The following is a 21,548-nucleotide window of genomic DNA, read 5'->3' as shown; positions in this document are numbered from 1 at the left end:
GCTTTCCAAAACAAAGGAGGCCAGAGAATGACAGAGAGGCATCCGTCCTCACATGGATCAGAGGCCAGGGGGTGACCAGGTGTCCAAGATTCTGTCTTCAAGTGGATCAGAAGTCAAGAGGACTATCCAGAGAGTCAGGAGGTTTAAGCCCATGGAAAGTTACGCATTCCTATGATAGTGCATGAATGTATCTGACAGGGAATCACTCTTGTTACATCCAGGTAACATCTAGCCTGGGATAAGAATTGACAGGTTTTATTCATAGCATTATAATAATTCAGAATAATAGACAAAGATAGGAGAGAGGCTTATGTGAAACAAGAATTGGAATTCTAGAAAATTATTATAGAAAAACAGTTTAGCCATTTTCTGAGACAAATGTTTTAAAACTAGGGATATAATAGCTAATTCAATTAAATTTAATTTGTAATATAACAGGTTGTGGTATAATCAGACTTCTGTTAGATGTATCTATTTTCTTACCTCACCTTTAGCCCCTGTAACTAATATATTCTGATGTTTTCAGAATATAATTCTTTAATATTCCATGTTGGAAAAACAAAATGATAAGATACTCCATTGTTAGTTTACATGAGAGAATACTATAATACTTTTTAAGCAAGGGAGTTGAAGAACTTTGAGGAACTGCTCAGCCTCACTTTCAGCCCACAAGTCACATTTTTCTCTGAATATATTATGGTGTGCTGATGTTATTTATTTAAAAATATGTTGCTACTTGTTCTCAGCATCGTAGTTATAGCAAACTGTAATGCAGATGGACAATATAGATTAGCAGGATGTATTAGTAGTAAGTTTGTATTTTCTTTCTTGATAAAATATTGCCATTTTTTCCATTGTGAAAAAGGACTTTTATGGAACCCACAGCTCATATAACACTTAGTAGTAAAACACTGAAAACTTTTCTGCTATGATCAAGATCAAGACAAGGATGCCTGCTTTCACCACTGCCATTCACTCATTATTTGTAGTTCTAATCAGAATAATTGAACATGGTAAATTCTTAAAAGATATCCAAATTGAAAAGAAAGAAGTAAAAATATTTTGCGAATGACATGATCCCATGTATATAAAGCCCCAAAGACTTTATAAGAAAACTACTACAGCTAATAAATAAATTCAGCAAAGTTTAAGGTATAAGACTAATATACAAAAAAATCATTGTGCTTCTATATATCAGCAATGAACAACCCCAAAAGGGATTTTATTTACAACAGCATCTGAAAAAATAAATTCTCTAGGAATAAATTTAACCAAGGAGATGAAAGACTAAGAAGTCCTAAATAAATGAAAAATCATCCAAAGTTCATGAGTAGGAAGACTTAATATTGTCAAGATATCAATACTAACGAAAGCAATCTACAGATTTAATTAGATCCCCATTAAAATTTCAACAGACTTTTTTTTCTTTTTCCAGAAATGGAAAACCTAGTTCTCAAATTCATATGGAATTGTCAAGAGGCCCCAAAGAGCCAAAACAATCTTGAAAAAGAACAAAGTTGGGGGGCTCACTTCCTGATTTCAAAAATTATGACAATGCTATAGTAATCAAAAGAGTGAGCTACTGATCTATAAGGATAGATGTATAAGTCAATGCTTTATATAGAGAATTGTCTTCACTATATTGGCTCAGGACTAAAGCATGTTATAATGGCCCTTTGCAAATTTCTACAGTTTAGAAGTAAACACATAGTTGTGTTGAGATATAATCACCTGGAGAACAAAAGCAATTATTATTTTATATTATGAGCTATCAACTCCTATTATTTCCTTTTTTTTAAAAGTCTCTAATTGAAATAGTATATTTTTCCCTTAGCAATGATGGTAAGTAGGGTAGGAGGAAGCATTGTCAAATGTGCATAACTGTGCAATGGTATAAAAGCTGCTGTTACAAACTGAACTTACTTTTTGCAGCCATTTCCTAAGGGCTTGAGTTGATCTGAAAACTTATTCTAAAAATTTGCTAGTAGCCTAAAATTAACTAATGCACACAATTATTAACAATCTCCTTTGGTGGTCTGTTCTCTGCAAAGAAGGTTCAATTTATTTCATGTTAACTTTGGAATAAGTCTGTTAAGTGAGGTTTATTATATGACTCAGTGTATTTTTAAAAAAACTATCAGACTTGGTGAAAATTATTTTGTTATCATTAAGCTGAAACATATGTGCCTTTCTGAAATGGATATAATTTGGTAGCTGACCTAACATTACATTTTCAGAAAGTATGTGTTGTAGTGGAATGAACGTGGTATTTGACAAAACTTTCTTTCTTCATTTGTTACTTTTGTGTCCTGACCAACTGCTTTTACTTCCTTACCTATAAGTTGGAGATAATATTGATATGTCATGGTTATTATAACCATTAAATTACATATTATAGGTTAAACAATATACTAATTACATTGATATATTAAATATATCATATTTAATATGTCATATTTTCACAAATCATAAAATTGTATATTTAAGGAAGTATAGTCATTGTTTAAAGCACTCATCTTAGAATAATGTTATGAGATATTATAAAATTGCTTAAACTTTTAAGCTTTTCCCTGTGAGTATAAAGACATGGTAAGAAACCAAATCTAAGGAAAAGATGTATGGTTGTGAACTTGAAAAGATACCTTTGAATTGGCTTTATTTTTAAAAAATATATTTTATTTATTTTTTACAGAGAGGAAGGGAGAGGGATAGAGAGTTAGAAACATTGATCAGCTGCCTCCTGCATACTCCCTACTGGGGATGTGCCTGCAACCAAGGTACATGCCCTTGACTGGAATCGAACCTGGGACCCTTGAGTCTGCAGGCCAATGTTCTATCCACTGAGCCAAACTGGTTAGGGGTAATTGGCTTTATTTTTTGAAATGGGTAACGTATATATTTTTCCCCGAAAGAGTGTAATATTGTATTCCTATACCTAGTAAACCATTAAATATCTGTGAGGCTTTTGCTGATGTATTTACCCTTAATTGAGACTTTTTCTGATGAAATGACAGCAATAAATATAACCTAAGAAGTGCATGTAAATCATCCTATCTAATAAAAGGCAAAAAGGGTAATTAACCGTACCTCTGCTACGCTTCCCATTGGCTAATCAGCAAGATATGCAAATTACCTGCCAACAAAGATGGCGGCCGGCAGCCACGCAGCTGAAGCGAGCAGGAGGCTTGCTTGCTCCAGTGATGGAGGAAGCCAAGGTTCCCCATCTGCTGTGGCCCGGCTCTAAGTGCCGAAAGCAACAGCTCCAAAAGCAACAAAGTTTCAATTATAGAAGCTAAACAAATCCCAGATACCTGCTTTCAGTCAGCAGCGGCCTCAGAGCTGAGAACGCCAGTGAAAGCAACAGAGTTTCAATTATAGAAGGTAAATAAATCCCAGAATTAAAAAAAAAGAAAAAAGAAAAAAAGAGGCTGGGAGCTTCAGTCCCAGGCCAGCCTGAAAATGGCCCTCAGCCCCTCATCCAGGCTGGCCAGGCACCCCAGTGGGGACCCCCACCCTGAAGGGGGTGTGACCAGCTGCAGTCATCAGCCCTTCCAGCAGACTGGCCAGGCACCCCAGCAGGACCCCCACCCTGACCCGGGACACCCTTCAGGGCAAACCAGCCAGCCCCCACCCATGCACCAGGCCTCTATCCTATATAGTAAAAGGGTAATATGCAAACTGACCCTAACAGCAGAAAGACTGGGTATAACTGATCACTATGACACACACTGACCACCAGGGGGCAGACGCTCAATACAGGAGCTGCCCTCTGGTGGTCAGTGCGCTCCCACAGAGGGAGCTCTGCTCAGCCACAAGCAAGGCTGATGGCTGCCAGTATAGCGGTGGTGGTGGAAGCCTCTCCTGCCTCCTCAGCAGCTCTAAGGATGTCCAACTGCAGCTTAGGCCTGCTCCCCACTGACAAGTGGACATCCCCTGAGGGCTGCCGGGCTGCCAGAGGGATGTCTGATTGCCAGCTTAGGCCCAATCCTCCGGGGAGCAGGCCTAAGCCAGCAGGTGGTCATCCCCCGAGGGGTCCCACACTATGAGAGGGCACAGGCTGGGAGGAGGGACCCCGCCTCCCCCCCCCCCCCCCCCCCAGTGCACAAGTTTTTGTGCACCGGGCCTCTAGTCTTATTTATAAAAGCATTAATAAGAATGGATGTTTCTCATGTATAGGTTATTACAGGTGATACATTTTAAAGAAATGATAACATTATCTGTTGAAAGGTAATGTATTAAAATAAAGATACATTTTTTTTTGTATTAGGATCTTTCAAAATTTTTAGTGTTAAATTTATCATTGTTATTATTGTGATTCTCACCTTTTAAAATAACATACATTTTGTTCTGTGTAACCATAAATTTGTAATACATGTTATTAATAATGACTGATACTGTGCTTTTTTTCTTTTTTTAATACTTTTATTGATTTTTAGAGAGAGGAATGGAGAGGGAGAGAGAGAAAAACATTGATGTGAGAGCGAAACATTGATCTGCTGCCTCCTGTAGGAACCCTACCTGGGATGAAGCCCACAACCAGGGCATGTGCCCTGATGGGGAATTAAACTAGCAACCTTTTGGTACATGGGACAATGCCTAACGAACTGAGCCACAACTGGCCAGGGTGGTCCTCTCTACTTTTAATGATTAATCTAAAGGAAAGTCAATTAACTAATGCTTATGCTTTTGTTAAACCACAAAAACATGCAAGTAATTAAATTACCATGATTATAGATTGAGAATAGTGAAATACTAATGCAAGTTGCTTTATTCATTTAAAACTGATACTCTCTATTTTATTTTTTAAAATAAAAATGCCTACATACAGTTTAAAGTTTAAGAGACCATTAAAGGAATATTTTACCTATTGACACTGACCTCAAATTCAGAAGAAAAAAGCCAAAATAGGTTTTGCAAAGGTCCAGCTTTTACTATGGTTGTCACTAGGAACCTGTTTATACTGGTTGTGTATATGCTTTTAACAGCCATGCTTAGCTGATTATCAAGCTGATTATCAATTGAGAATTAGAAGCAGCAAAGTAAAAGTAAAGAAAGGAGCTGCTAGAATCAGATATACCAACAAACAGCAGGGATAAGTAGCAGTAAAGGAAAGAATATGGAAATTGATAGAGCACATACTAATCACAGAGTATCATTGGTATTAGAATAAATAGACATATATACCCAAAGAAATCTTGAGGTTACCACTTATTACTCTCAGAAATATATAGTTGAGCTCAAGTATTTTGAAAATGTTAAATGTATTTGAAAATATGTAACAAGCCCTAACCTGTTTTGCTCATTGGATAGAGCGTCGGCCTGCGGACTGAGGGGTCCCAGGTTCGATTCCGGTCAAGGGCATGTACCTTGGTTGTGGGCACATTTCCAGTGGGGGGTGTGCAAGAGGCAGCTGATCAATGTTTCTCTCTCATCGATGTTTCCAACTCTCTATCCCTCTCCCTTCCTCTCTGTAAGGAATCAATAAAATATATATATAAAGAAAGAAAATATGTAATAAAATGGGAGATATTTATTAAAATGATAGAAACTAACTTATGTTGAAAGAAAGAAACCCTATTCATTCAGAATATTAACTATCCTGAATTAGCAATTTCTCAGTGCTAAAATAAGCCATAGGCATGAGTTTACAGGAGCAAATAAGCAGGGCCATTGAGGACAGGAAATGGTGGGTATCTCTCATTCATAGAGTCACCAGGAGTCTGAGCTGACTCAATGGCACATAATACATACACACAAGTAGCTGTTATCTTACTATAAAATTTTACCATGTCATGTTTTGTTTTAAATCTCAATTTTTTCCTATTGCATTGTTAAATGGCACTCTCAGTTCTTTTTGAGGCCAAAGATATTGTCTGTAGGTTGTCATAGAATTATTAATACTCTACTATATTTTGTATTAATTTTTCATTTTGAAATGCTTCACTGTCACTCATCTAACCAAAGTTCTTACTTGGTTGACACTAATATTACCTAAAGATTTATATATTTTCATTCTTAACTCAGTGTCTATCAAAAGACACTAAGTTGTATTCTTAGTAGTATATATTGATGTATTTTCTCACATCTAAAAAAGTTCACTAATTTTCATGATAGCTGATAATTGGAAAAAAATGGATCAATTCATTAGTGCATGCCCATTATTCTATACTAGATTCATTGAAATAGGTCTCAGTATCCAAAAAGTTTTAGAATATATTTGAGATTACAGCAAAAACATTCTTTTTTCCCTAACTTTATTTTTTTAAGTAGATTACATTTTTAGAGTTGATCTAGTTATTTTTCTACCCTGAGAAGAAAATAAAACTCTTGAATTATTCATTATTTCTCCTGTTATCTTTCTTTCCATTGAATACTCTTTTTATGGACATGATAATTTATACATTATTATAGTCTTTGAAATCATTAACCAAATTATATCTCATTTTTACATACAGGGTGGGGCAAAAGTAGTCTTACAGTTGTGAGCACATGAAACACAGTTTATTCATGTATTATTATCTACTAGAGGCCCAATGCATGAATTCATGTACGAGTGGGGTCCCTTGGCCTGGCTAGCAATCTAGGCCTATCAGGGGTCCGGACAGCAGGAGGGAGGGACCCCGGGAGGTTGGCTGGCTAGGGGGGAGGGGAGAAGCCGCAGGAGGTTGGCCAGCCGGGGTCGGGGGCTGCGGGAGGTTTGCTGCCTGGCCCCCACAATTGGGGCCAATGTGGGAGGGGCCGCCGGAGGTTGGCTGTGGGAGTGCACTGACCACCAGGGGGCAGCTCCTACGTTGAACGTCTGCCCCCTAGTGTTCAGTGCGCATCATAGTGACTGGTTGACCAGTCATTCTGGTTGTTCAGTTGTAAAGGTTGCTTAGGCTTTTATATATATAGATTAGTTATTGTGTTACTTTCCATATGAATAACTGTGAGCCTACTTTTGCCCCACCCTGTATTTTGACTGATCTTAGAAATTCAAAGAAGCTTGCAGGTTTTATGGATATTCTATAGATAAAAGGTCTGAAAATGAACAGTGTTTTTAATATACAGAGGAGATATTTAGACTTGGAATTATTCTTTTATTTAAAAATTACTTCTTGAGTATCCACAGTGTGCTAGGAGGATACAGTAGTGAACATGACACATAACATTCTTTTATTTTTGTCTTTGCTCATCCTGTTCTTGTACCCAGGTTTTCTCCATAGCACTAATTTCATTTTGTATTCTTTCTATATATTTTATTTGTTTTATGTATAGGGTTTGTCTATATGAATTAGAATATGAATTCTATGAAGGCAGGAAGATTTGTCTGATTATTGTTGTATCTTCAGCTTGTCATATAGTACTTAGCGTTTGGTAGGGACTCAATAGATTTTTGTCAAATATATGAATGAATTGAATAAAATGAAGACCAGGAGAGTGTAGTATCTTGAAAATCAAGTGAAATATTTTTAGAACACGATGGTCATCTGTATCAAATGTTGCTGAAGAGTCAGACAACATAAAAACACGAAAATTAGATTTACCCAGTAGAACTGTGATGAATGGTTTCACTGATGTGGTAGGGCAAAAGCCATATTGGAGTAGATTCAAGAAAAAAGGAATGGGTTGTGAGGTAGTAGAAAAAAACACCATGATATTATGAGAGATAAGGACATTGATCTGTAGTTGGTGGGAGGAGTACAAGGTCAAGGAGGGCTTTAAAATGTTTTTCTTTTATTATGAAAATTTTAAAAATACATAAGAGAATAAATAGTACAATGAACCCTTTACATACTCCTTATATAGCAACAGTATCAAGATTTGGGCTTATCTATTTCATTTTCTGATTTTTGTTGTTACAGAAATATTTTGAAGCAAATCCCCATCATTTAACCTGTATATACTTCAGTTTGCATCTTTTTTTTTTTTTTTTTTATATTTTTTTTATATTTTTCTTTTTTTTTTTTTATATTTTATTGATTTTTTACAGAGAGGAAGGGAGAGCGATAGAGAGCCAGAAACATCGATGAGAGAGAAACATCGATCAGCTGCCTCCTGCACACCCCCCACTGGGGATGTGCCCGCAACCAAGGTACATGCCCTTGACCGGAATCGAACCCGGGACCCTTAAGTCCGCAGGCCGACGCTCTATCCATTGAGCCAAACCGGTTCTGGCCTTCAGTTTGCATCTTTAGAAAACAAAAAAAGCCCTAGCCGGTTTGGCTCAGTGGATATAGTATCCGCCTGCAGACTGAAGGGTCCCAGGTTCGATTTTGGTCACGGGGACAAGCCCTGGTTGTGGGCTCAATCCTCAGTCAGGGGCATGCAGGAAGCAGCCGATGAATGATTCTCTCTCATCAATGATTCTCTCTCATCAATGAATCTCTCTCATCAATGATATTTCTATCTCTCTCCCTCTCCCTTCCTCTCTGAAATCAATAAAAATATATTTTAAAAAAGAAAACGAAAAGAAAAATGGTGCTTATTAAAATTAACAGTAATTCTTTGATACTGTCTAATAATGTAGTTCTAATCAGGTTGCCACAATTATGTTTGCTTCCTCATGGTGACATTAAATTTACTATTTTCAGTATTATTTTTAAACTGTAATATAGTATAAAAATTTGGTGAGATTTAAGTTCAGCTACTTGGGGACACAGTTTTTAATAGGTGCCCTGTGCTTCATATTATATCACATCAAGAGGCCTATGTTTGGTTTTCACACTCTAGTTATGCTAATATTGAACAGTGAAGTCAGATGGTGACTGCCTAATTTTTCCATTGAGAATTTCCCATTAACCTTTCATGTTATCATTTTTATGATCTTTGTCTAAATCAGTTATTTTATTTGGTTGGCCAAAGGGTAATGATCTAATTCTGTCTTAAGGAGAAGGAGTCTTTAAACATTGAAGAAATTATAACATATTTTCCTGCTGATGAGAATGATCTAATACAGGGGTCCTCAAACTACGGCCCGCGGGCCACATGCAAATACAAATATTGTATTTGTTCCCGTTTTATTTTTTTACTTCAAAATAAGATATGTGCAGTGTGCATAGGAATTTGTTCATAGTTTTTTTTTTTAAACTATAGTCCGGCCCTCCAACGGTCTGAGGGACAGTGAACTGGCCCCCTGTTTAAAAAGTTTGAGGACCCCTGATCTAATAGAAAAGAAAAATTACGACATAAGAAAGAGCTCTAATCCCTAAAGAAACAGAGGGCTGGGTAGGTAAGAATGAATGGGCTCCACTGCACAGATGAGTAGGACCAGGAACAGTTTAAGAATCTTGTCCTAGGCTACAGTAGCACAAAGTGAATATATTTTATTAAATTTCTATCTAAATTTTGCTATGGAATTGGTTTGATAATTGTGCCTAATTTTAGAAACATCTATTTTCATTTGAAATGAATGATGATATTTCATATGAAATCAAAACGTAAAGCCATTTCAAACTTCATTGCCTAGTCTACCTTAAAACTGCAATTTTAAATTAATGGTGTCTTATATACCTATATCTTTACATTATAAAAAATGTGGGCAATACTTGTATGTAACTATTTTTCAGCTTTTGTTAGCTAGTCTATTGCAAAGAGAAGCAAGTGCTACTGTTAAATAAAATGATAAATAACTGGCAGTTTAGTTTAGACACTAATGGATCCTAAAAGCCTTTAAAATGACAAAAAAACAGCAACTTTTATGATTTATAGGCTCATTTTTGTTACACAGTTTGGTCATATACCTGACAGTCTTCCCTCTTTGTGACTTTTTCCTAAAAATTATAGTTTTGTGTTATCTGAGTGAAAAGGCCATTAGAGTTCAGGAGAAGAATATGACAGCATCTCTTCTGAGGATTGTAACAATTCCCATTGGAGATGTACAATCTCCTTTTTTCCACTTTTTTGACATAGTTCTAATAGTAGTGATATAATTTAATACTCAAAGAATATGTACTGCAACTTTGAACCTATAAACTCTTCAAATTGTCTCATATGTGCTATGTGAACTTTAAGCAATCATATTTCTTTATGACTGTGACTTCCATTTACTACCTGTTAGCTATACAATTAGAAGCATATTGTGGTTACTGTTGTCTAATATGTTGTGCATTCTGTTAAATTAGAATTTTAAAGCAATGTGGATTGTATAATCTCTTTAGTTATGTAGTGCCATTTTTTATTTTTTTAAAAATCCCTATTGAGGTTGCACTGATTTCCTTTCCTATTTTGGCATACCCAGCACTCTAGTTGTCTCCAAAAGCAGGAATGTAATCTGAGCTGTAGGTTGTTTTGTTTGCCAACTTAGATGAAACACATTGCATGAGCTCCATTGATCAGTTCTCATCCTTTCTAGACATTTATTGAACAATTAATACAACCTTGTAAAGACTCCCTGGAGTATTTCTATAGACTAGATCATTTTACCCAAGAGCCACAGAGATACATCAAGATAGAAAAGGATGAAAAAAGCTTTCAAACTCACTTCTCTCCGTCCTTACCAATGAAAGATATACTTGCTCTCCATTGAAATATTTTGTTCCACTTGGGAAGCTTAACTTTTCAGAGATATGAATCATCATTGTTTAAAGCATGAAAATTTAATTGAGGTGTATTCATATCATAATACTTATATTTCTGCCCCAAATTTTGTGATCTAAGTTTTTTTTTTCTAAAAGTAAAGCTGATAATTTTTTAATATTATTTTAAAACTTAAAACTAGTAGAAAATGGTCCTTAAAATACTATAAACTTCCTATGATTTCATCAATATTTGTGATTTCACAACTTTGTCATTCACAGTGTACTTTAAAAATACTTTATAGAGTGGCTTAGAATTTTGAAATTAGCACCAAAAGGAAATGTAGTAGGTAGGTATTGAAAGTTTTTATATTAGTTAAAAAATAAAATTTTATGTTTTAAAATATCGTTCTTTTATTTTTTTGATAACTATTTAATAAAGGAATATTTATTTGTGACAAGTTTATGTGTTGTGTTGGGATGCTGAAAAGATTACAGTTTAAGACCAGTCTGCTGCAGTGAAGCTAAGATTAGTCTAAAAAACTAACCATTGATTTTTTTATTGCCTTAAGGTTTATCTGTAAAGTATAAAATGGATTATAGGACTTGTGTATTAGACCCAACCAATTTTGTTTTAGTAATATCTCACATCATATGTCTAAGTTTTATTTACTAAGATGTAAAATAAATACTATTAATTATCTTTGTCAATTATTCATTAATTTCAAATTTCATAAACTTATTAAATTGTGTTTTAACTGATATTATTTCATTATTAAAATTACGTAATCAATAAAATCAGTGTGGTTTCTTTATCCAATGAATATTTATTGTACACCACTAGTATTGTGGAAACGACAGCACCAAACGAAACAGGCTAATTCACTGTTGTCTAGGAGCTTGCATACTAGTGGTAAAGTAAAAGGTAAACATATGAAATGTCAGGGGGTGGAGTTGCTATCTATGATTAAAAGGAGAGCAGGGTAAGTGAATAGGGGCAATAGAAATTCTGAAATGTACCTTCTATTTAAGTTTTCCAAGATTCTCTCTACCCACTGATTTAAATGTTCTTTTTACTCTAGACCAGCTGTTTGTATCATCCATGTAGGTATTTCCATTGTTTTTCATATCATACTGTCCTGTAATTTCTGGCGTAATGTTTGTTTTTTGCCCTTAAGGATATGCTTTTTGCAAGTTGTGTCTGTAAATCTTCTTTTGTGTGTCATCAGTTTGTAACGCTAACTCCTGTTATAAGTGCTCGTATATGTTACGACAATAAATGAATGATACTCTCAGAACTGAGGATATCTGGCTCTGCTGAAATCCAAGGACCCTTTCTGAGATAATTAGGAAAGAATGAGTAAAAAATTGTAAAAAAAAAAAAAAAAAAAAAAAAAAGAACATGGATTTATATATTCTGTTTGGTTCAATTGTAGCATTACTAATTAATTTAGAGTTTTACATTTTACATTATTTTATTGGCATTACTATATTATTCTTTTTATAGCTTTTTTTGAAAAAATACAAAATAAGAAAGTTTTCTGAGTATTAATCTTTTATTCACAGGTACTACTGAACGAGTGTGTTTGATCCAGGGAACAGTTGAAGCACTGAATGCAGTTCATGGATTCATTGCAGAAAAAATTCGAGAAATGCCTCAGAATGTTGCCAAGACAGAACCAGTTAGCATCCTACAGCCCCAGACCACCGTTAACCCAGATCGCATCAAACAAGTGAGTGTTTAGTTGGGAAATCAAAGAGAACTATGCTATGAGTTTCCTTATAAAAGAAGCCTTGTAGTCTTATTATATATATACATTTTTTCTAAACATACTTAAAATAACAGTTGTCATTTATTTATTTAAAAATGATTGTTCTCTTTCTTACCTTGATTAGTTGATCTATTGATTGAATTATTCATTTCAACACTGAGAAGCAATTATGTGACTCATTTCTGTTGTGATTTACAGACATAAATTTGATAATTTATGGGAATTTAATCTATTTTAAATTATATTACTTTTAAATAAAGTATAAAAATTTAAATGAAACTATATCCTCAAAACTTAAATACCATTTTGGTATTAGTCTTCATTATAGTTATTATATTATGCATATATATTCCTGTTTTGTTAATTTGTCATGTTCAACATTTTTTATCAACAAGTATGTATAAGTATACCTTTGTGCCTAGCAAACAGTTACTTGTTACAACTCAGCTATTACATTCTGTATAACTTGTGTAATATATATATAGAGAGAGTCATAAAGGGCCAATGTGAGTTTTTAATGTATGGGATTCTCTGTAACAAAATTTTTACTTGATAAAAGACAATGTAAGTTTTTAAGAGTGTGTAATGGCTGACATGATATAGGAGAAAAATAACATTTTTAATACTAAATAAGGTGGATTCTTCCCCATAAACTCTTTTAAATTCAAAATTATTGGATACTTTATAATTATTGCTTCTGCATTTGCCCTTTTATATTAACTACTTAATTTTTATCATACTATTAATAGAATATACCCTCAAAAGGAATGTATTTTTTATTACTTTACAAGATATTTGATTTACAGAATATTTATGTTCACTGTAATAAATTTGAAATGTAGCTCAAAATCTTATTAATTTCATGTTTCTGAATTGAAAAAGTGTTATGAACCTATTAAATTTTTATCAATATATAAGTAAATATAAGGCTGACTAATCACATTCAAATATAGAAAATATCAGTTAGACATATTTTCAAATTATAGGAAAATATTTTGTTTTCTCTTAAATACTATGTTACAAAATACTTCCAGGTTTAAATTATGAATAGGTAGTTGTTATTCCATATAAAATGATTCATTTGTTTACTCTCTGTTAATGTCATAATGGTTAGATTTTGTTTGTATACCCTTCATACTTTTTCAAGGAAGTAACTTTTAATCTGTATATGGCAGAATTTAAATATTTTAAAGCTTCAAATATCAGATGATTATTTTATTCTTACAGCCATTTATAGTTTTAGAATTTTTATCTTATCTGTGCTAGGTAAATACAAAGAATATCTGTAATGTTTTGAAAGTGATACATTACTCTATCTAGGTTTTAAACTATGATGTTAGTTAAAGACCTCTGGATTAAATGCACCTGGAACTAAGAATTTACAGAGGCACTAAAGCGTAGGGTCTGTTGACTTTCTACCTTAATCCAGCCTAGTCTTTCTTTTCTTTTGTAAATTATGTGAGAAGTTCAAACATTTATGGGTGTGATGAACATCTTGATTTTTTAAAAAGTAAAACATACAATGCAGTTGGAGTAGAACGACATCACTGGCAGTATATTCAAGACAATATGAATGGATTTTTATTATTTTAATATTAATAAGTAGCTAGTACAAACAAATAATTGTCTCAGAATCATTATTAAAATTCCAATTTTCTCTATGGCCAGATGACTTTTATTGGCTACCATATATTCAGTGCCTATATAGATTTATGAAAACCAAAATTTAAAAATGTTTGGTTTATTTTTATTTGCCTTTTTCTCATAATATTATTTAAATTAAAGATAAGTATTAAAAGTAGAGATTGGTTTACTTTTGTGTATTTGCATTCATTGTAAGCCTTGTAGATACTCATGGAATTAATATTATTGTCGATTATTTAATATTTTTATATAATTAATAATATATTTAATACAGTATCATTAAAAAAGATTTCTCAATAGAGTACACTAAATCTAGTAGGGCAATATATTTCACACTTAAATACTTTTTTTTGTAAGTGTAAAAATAAAATAATATACTTGAAAAATCAGGAAGAGATATCTCACATATTTTTAGATATCATTGATGAACAGTTTTTTTATGCTCTAAGTTTAGGATTCTCTAACTCTCTAGGTATCCTATTTTACCAATATCAGACTTTCTATTGGATCATTCTCTAAACAGAATTCCAAGTATATAAATTTAAATGACCATGATTTTATTTCTGAAGACATTATGCTGATTATCCAGTATAGAATAATTATGTTTAACATAAATTATTTTCCACTAGAATAAATAAAAACATATTTCATATGATATATATATATATACATATGACTTTAATACATAGAATCGTAATAAAATTTCCTTTAAAATGGCAGTTTTTCCTTAACTAGTGATATACGATTTACATTTACTTTGGGCTTCAGTACTCAAATTAATTTTAAAAATAATGTCTTTGAAGGATTGTTTTAGAATTTTCTTCTAGTTAAGATTGTGCAAAGAGTAAAATTAAAGTTTTTAAAATATGGAGCTAGGAAATGTAACTTTTGGATAGATATGTATTTAATATTGAATATGAAATTATATATTTTTAAAAATGTTTGTTATTATGTGTCCATTGCTTTTGCTTGCTAAAAATAGTTTATATGTAACATATATAAAATAATTTATATGTAATAGGAAGTCAGAGTTAATTTTAAACAATTAAAACTTGCCTTAAACATTATAATTTTACACCATATATTACGGACTTTTAATAAAATGGTATATTTTGAATTATGCAATCTAGATACAGTTGGTAACCAAAAAAATTTCATCGATCATCATATTCTGCCTAAATAAAACCTACCCTTATTAACTGAATCGATTTTCAAACCAGAATAGTTGTTTTAGGGAAGTAGTGCATAATGGTCTTATCACTCTTTCGTAGAGTGGAATGATTAAATCTAGCATGACAGCCTTGCTATATCCAACTTCAGATATTAGATATTGTGAAATATTCAATTCTTAATTCTCAAATGTTTTTGTTTTCTATTTGAAACATATTTGTTTGCTAATACAGAGACAATTATAATATTTATTGAATAATCAAAATATTATATCCTCTGTTTTTTAATCTTAATACCAGGAAACTATCATGAGGTACATAATACCATTGTGCTTATTCTACAAGACAGTATACTAAGAAACAGATATGCAACAAGAGTTAATAAGCCAAAATTAAACATTAATTAGCATGAAACATATTATTTCTTATTTTTAGGACACCCAATTAACTGAGACATTTGAAATTTTCAAATAATTTAGACTTTGCTTGCCTAGAAGCTCTGAACTCATTTCGGAGCACTTGCTAGCCCAGATTATTTTGTATATATTTTTCCAATTTCTACCTTTTTATGTTTTGAGCTTTATATTTTTTATTTTCCCCTCATAGGATTATTGAAACTTTTCTTCTTGTTGTAAGTGCCTCAAATCCCCCTCTAAATATATTTGTTTATATGTAATGAGTCAATATACTGAACCCTCCCCCAAAATGTTAGAAACCACAAATCAGTATTATAGTTAGCATTTGTTAATTTCCTTTATCTATTATAGATTTCCAGCAATTTCTTTCCCTTTTGTCTCAAATATATTTTTAAGGAAAGCTATATTAAGTAAGAAGTGGTTATAAGCATATAATCAATTCTCTTATATTTAAAAAAAAATCAAATTAAGATGTCAGTAGACTCATTTAGCCTAAATAATTTTACTTTCACCATGAAAAATTGATAAAAATTGCACATAACTTGTTTTTGAGAGATAAAAAATGCTTAAAGTAATTTATAAAGATATAAAACTTTATTTATATACCAAAACTACAATATAAACAATGTACTATAAAATTTTAGAGGAGTGTGAAAGAAATATGGGCTAGTGACATTTGATATTATAAAATAGGTGAAGACTTGAGTTGAACCTTGAAGATTATATAGGAATTGCCTAATTATAGAAAAAAGAAAAATAATTATTTTAGGCATGTGAAACAATATGGATTTAAGGAGAAAGGTACCATAATTGTTGAATAGTATGGAAACTATCTTGACAGAGGTGGAACATCAGTGTTGGAGTTTAGAGAAAATAATGTTAGGTAGGTAAGATGGGACCAGATAATGGAGAGCTTCTAAGGTCAAGCTGAGGCGCATTCTATAGGCTACGGACTCTTGCTAATATTTCCTAACGAGCCATTTTAATTTCTCTGGAAGGTTATGAAAAAAAGGAGGTACCTCAGCATTTTGTTCTCTTCTGTGCTAAAAATCCAGACAGAATCTTGGGGTGCTTGTAAATACAGTTTATGGGAGAAAAAGAGAATTATGACAATTGAGTGTTCTGCAACGTAGATCTATAGTTTTGAAGGTCTGTAAGAAAATATTTTCTAAAACTTTTTTATGTAACATTCACAAATCCAAGGGATGTCAGGCAAAAAAGAAAGAAAGAAAGGTTTTGTGGTCAAGAATGAAGGGTCAGTAATAATAGAAATAGTGCTATATGTATGGTGCTTGTTCTGTTTCTGAGCCCACCATTGTGCTGCATGCACACTTTACACGTATTATCACATGTCGCCCATCCTCACACAGATCCTATGAGAGAGGTACAGAGTCCGTGCTTTACTTAAGGAAACTGATGCTTAGAGGAATTGAGTGACTTATCCAAGGACATATAACTGGTTATCTTAACACTGGGCTTCATGGCCTCCAAGTTTGAGTAATGCTGGTGAAACAAAATCCAATAGATTTCTCTCTCATTGGGACTTCTCAAAGTCTTGAATAAACTCTAAGAAGAGAACCTCATTTAAAATAGAATGTATCAGGGTGAAGTTAAGAGACTAAGCAATATTTTAAGAACAAAATGAACATAATCTCACTTTTGGTTGTGAAAGTTGAGACAAATACATGAGGTTAAAAGATATTTCTAAGTCAATTTTGTAAGGCTTCAAGACTGATTTGTTCTCATTCCAAAATGGTGCAGAAAGAATAAAAAATGGCTATATGTAGTTTTGAACCTAGCAGAATGGTGAAACCTGAAAGCAAACAAGTGAATGTTAAGCACCTATTGGAGATATATATATATTTGTCTCAGGAAAATTGAATTGTAAATAGTATGTTTTTCTTGAAGTAGTCTTTGATAGAAGCATAGGTGAGAATCTAAAACTCAAAATATAGACCCTTGACTGCAATAGAGGAGCTAATTTCACTTGCATCTTCACAGTAGGAGAGAAAAAAAGAAGCAAACAAATGAACTACAGTAGCAGGTATCAGAAAAAGTAAGTGAGAAGCATTATGGCAAATGCACAGGATCTGGAGCAGGACTGTCAGGATTCAAGTCCTGGCTTTTTAAAATTACCAGCTGGGTATTTGGGGGCAAGTTGTTTTGCTTCTCTGTACCTCAGTTTCTTTACTTATAACATTGGGATATTAATATTTATTTCATAAGGATATTGTGAGTATGAACTGAGTAAAACTATACCTTATTCCTAGTAGCTACTCTTTATAAATCATAATGACAAAAAGGAAATCAGTAATTTTTTTCTGTAAGAAAATAAGGAGAGGAAGCATGAGGAAATATACTAAAAAGGATCAAATACCCAGAGAAAAAAATATTAGAATAAGTAACTTTTAAAATGGGAGATTATTGGAGATTTTAAAAGTTAGTTTCAGTCACATGGTGAGAGCAAAGTCATTAATTTCCTAAAGGTAAAGAGGCTGGTTAGGTAAAAAGAAAAGTGTTATGAAGTGTGGAAACTGCTGATTTGAAATTTTGAATCTACAAAGGAGAGAAATGGAAGTTAGATCAGAGAGACTCACATACCCCAGCTACTTAAGAGGGATTGGCTTGTGTCAAACAATAAAAAGGAGTTTGAAAAGGCAGAGAAATTTGAGGTGGGATTACAGAGGAAACAAGATGACACTGGAGTGGTGGAAAGGTACAACTTTAGGGTGTTAAGACCTAGGCTATGAAGAGTCTGAGTTGGAGTTCACAGTTTTGTCTACAGTGAAAAGAATGCAAAGATGGGGGGAAAAGTGATTTGGAAAACTGAAAAAGGTGTAATGAAGTCAATTGTGGTAGATAAGGAAGCTCATTCTGGTTTCTTATTAAGTAATGAAAAATACCAGTTGAAAGGTAGATGAAATACATGGGTTTGAATGGTTCAGGAGAAGGACAAAGTATAGAATAGCAATTATGAGGAAAGTATGCTATGAAATAAGAATATATTGTGAAAGATCTTTGAAATTAGATGCCATAAGTTTATATTAGGGCTAAGTAGTTCCAGATAGGCCAGGCATTGGAAGAAGGGGAGGATACTTGTCAGAGGGAAAACCAAAGGTGATAATTACATATTTAAATATTATACCCATTATAGTATAGAACAGTATGCAGATTTATTTTACAGAATTCGAAAACAGGTTTGGGAAGGTGATTACTTAAGTAATGTTACTCAGCTAGTGATAAATTCCAAATTACAATTGAGATTTGTTGTCCATTGTTGTGCTCACTGTACCTCTGAATATCAGAAGTTCTTGACAATCTATTACTGTAGATTTGCCTGAAGGTAAGCTTTATTTATTATAGAGTTTATTTATAATAATATTTTCTGGTCCAGCAAAACTGTCAGTTAACAAGAATACATTTTATAATTTATAATTACTTTTCAGTTATATTTTCCAAAACTTAGTTATATCTATATGTAACTAAATGCCTATTGTTAAATCTTGAATTTTTAAAAACTATACTCTGAAAAATCCACTATTTTAAAATTATTAAATACTTCAAATTTTTCTGCAATAAGTAATTCAACCTTTAATGTTTGAAGCAGAATCTGTAAGCAGCCATTCAATTCATGTAAACAGAAATATTCTTTCCACGTGAAAGGTAAAATTTTGATAAAAATGTCCTTCATAATCATTATTTGATAAATGTAAAAAAATAAATTTTAGAGGCGTGTGTCCTTTGTAAATATTATTTATAACAGATATTTTAATATATTGTTATTATATGGATATTTAGTTGCATCTTCAAGATATATATCAGAAATTTTACTAAATTATTTTTTAACTTGAAACCACTAAACTTGAAGTCTATGTGGTAGGTAGGAGTAAAGGAGTAAACATTTTGTTTATAAAATATTAGGAAAACAAACATATTGTGCATCTATATTACATACTGAAATATTTCTTTTGGATTTTTCTGTTCTATTTTTTGGAGTGATTGAGAAAAACTATCAAAGCTGTTTCATTAAGTAATAGAATCTTATAAATTAAAGGCATTTCTTTAATATGTTTATAACTTCCTCTTTATGAGAACAGTTGCAACTAGTATTTAAAAGATGAACTTAAATGTAGGCTTTCTGGGATCTATTGTTATAAGTTAATTTGTAAAGGGAGGATACTTTCTTTTAGTTTAACAATAACTATATGAATAATAGATAGCTGGAAAACTAATCACATGTTCATCTCATTACATGTTCATTATCTTAGAAATATTCAGAAACAATTTACTGTAATTTCTGACAATCCTATCCCTTGAAGCCCAATCTTACATAATTTTTACCTGTTTACTTAAAATATTGAACTCTAACTTATATTCAATAACCAAATTTTTAATGAGTTTTTAAACATGTTTAATATTATCCCAGAAGTTTAAAATTATTGTTTTTATATCTGTGGGAAAGAAACAGCATTAGAATTAGGGACAATATTGATGAATCTGAGTTGTGTCAATTATTAATATATGCCCAATATTTCATATATATGCCAAGCAGAGATATATTAAATAAATTGATAGTAGGTAATGTTAATGTGATTAAAAATTCTGAGCCACTTGATATTACTACTTTTTCCACATAGTTCTTTTTAATATTTCAAGACCTTGTTGAGAATTCGTATCCCAGGCAAAGTAGATGTCATAGTGAGCCTGTGGTACTTCAGGTCGATTTTACCCTGATAAGTTAGAGGAGGCCAGCACACATACCTGTACTTCTGTATTTTAACGAATTTAGATTCTGACCTATATTTGGAGAAATGGCCTCTAGATTTATTTTACATCTACTTAGTCAGCCTCCTTATAAAATTACTACAAAATAGATTTTTAAATGTGCTAACTACTCACAGGAATTCTCTGCAATAAAAGTTATAACCAGAGGTGAGAAAATAAAATCTTTACTGTTTAGTTCATAGTAGCATGAAGTCAGTATCATATGTCCTATCATAGTATTGCAAGGGAAAGAAAATATTAGGGCACATTTTAATGGTGGAAATTTGAAGTCTCTCTTGAGAAATGACAGGAATTTGTTACAAAGAACAAAAGCAGAAAAGGGATTTAAAGATTTGTCCTTCTTTTATGAGGTGGTTCTTTGGAATGTAGCTCCTGTCCCCTTTTTAAATATGATTTAACAAAAACCTTGGTGTGACTCAACATTAAGTCTAATTTTTCTCAGAGTATCTGAAGTTTCAACTGAGGAAGAACTAGGAATCCCTTGAGGAGTGGACTGTTTAAATAAAGCATGACCTAATGTTACAAGCAATCTTACATTGTTTTGGGAGAACAGTGAGTTAAGCAGGAGCCTGTGAATTTCTTATCCTTTCTGTTACTCTTAACTGCTTTATTCTACCCAAATTAGAACTTTTGAATTTAAATGCATGAACATGACCATAGTAAGTAATTGCATCTACTTTTCCTGACACTGCTGAACCTTTAAAGTTATGCTTTTGCTCATATCTGAGTAATTTTGATGAATATATATTAATATAAGACGTAATGTTCATTAGAATTGTGTCTATACTGTAAAATTACCCCACATCATCTATTCATAAATATTATCTACTGAGGTTGCTACTTAAGAAAAAGAAAATAAAACATAACATTTTACACTTTAAGGTTACTCTTTTACATGAGTTTTTAAAATATTTTAATGAATTAATCAACAGATATATTATGCTCTCATAAAACATTTTATATGTAGTATGTCTATTTGCTTGGAAGTGAAGTAAACAATTAATATGATTCCTAACATTTTTCTGCTTATTTTCAAGACAGGCTGATGATACTTTAATATATTATTCCCTTCATCCATATTAAATTTTTAGTGTTTAGCATAAATTATAAAATAATATTATGGCAGTTTGTTAAAATGCTATTAGTTACTTGTTTATTAATATGAAGTTAATGTTTACATTTTCAGACGGGCTCTAAATTTATTAAAAGTTAATATTTTAGAAGATAATGTGATATTAAGAACTCAGAACTGCAAATTTAGTTGCT

At 32.4% G+C, this 21,548-nt stretch overlaps 1 protein-coding gene across 4 annotated transcripts in view; it reads left to right on the top strand.

The window, feature by feature from the left end:
* NOVA1 (NOVA alternative splicing regulator 1) overlaps positions 1 to 21,548 on the top strand; it is a 150,973-nt gene that overhangs the window by 104,367 nt on the left and 25,058 nt on the right. For all 4 annotated transcript variants that reach the window (XM_070427292.1, XM_070427284.1, XM_070427302.1 and 1 more), the window contains one exon: positions 12,063 to 12,229. In XM_070427292.1, the coding sequence (XP_070283393.1) occupies positions 12,063 to 12,229 (167 nt within the window). The remainder of the gene's footprint in view (positions 1 to 12,062; positions 12,230 to 21,548) is intronic.

Source organism: Myotis yumanensis, unplaced genomic scaffold, assembly GCF_028538775.1.
Source record: "Myotis yumanensis isolate MYYU_CA2020_CCGP unplaced genomic scaffold, mMyoYum1.0.hap1 SCAF_1, whole genome shotgun sequence".
NCBI lineage: Eukaryota > Metazoa > Chordata > Mammalia > Chiroptera > Vespertilionidae > Myotis > Myotis yumanensis.
This window is presented reverse-complemented; position numbering and strand designations above follow the sequence as displayed.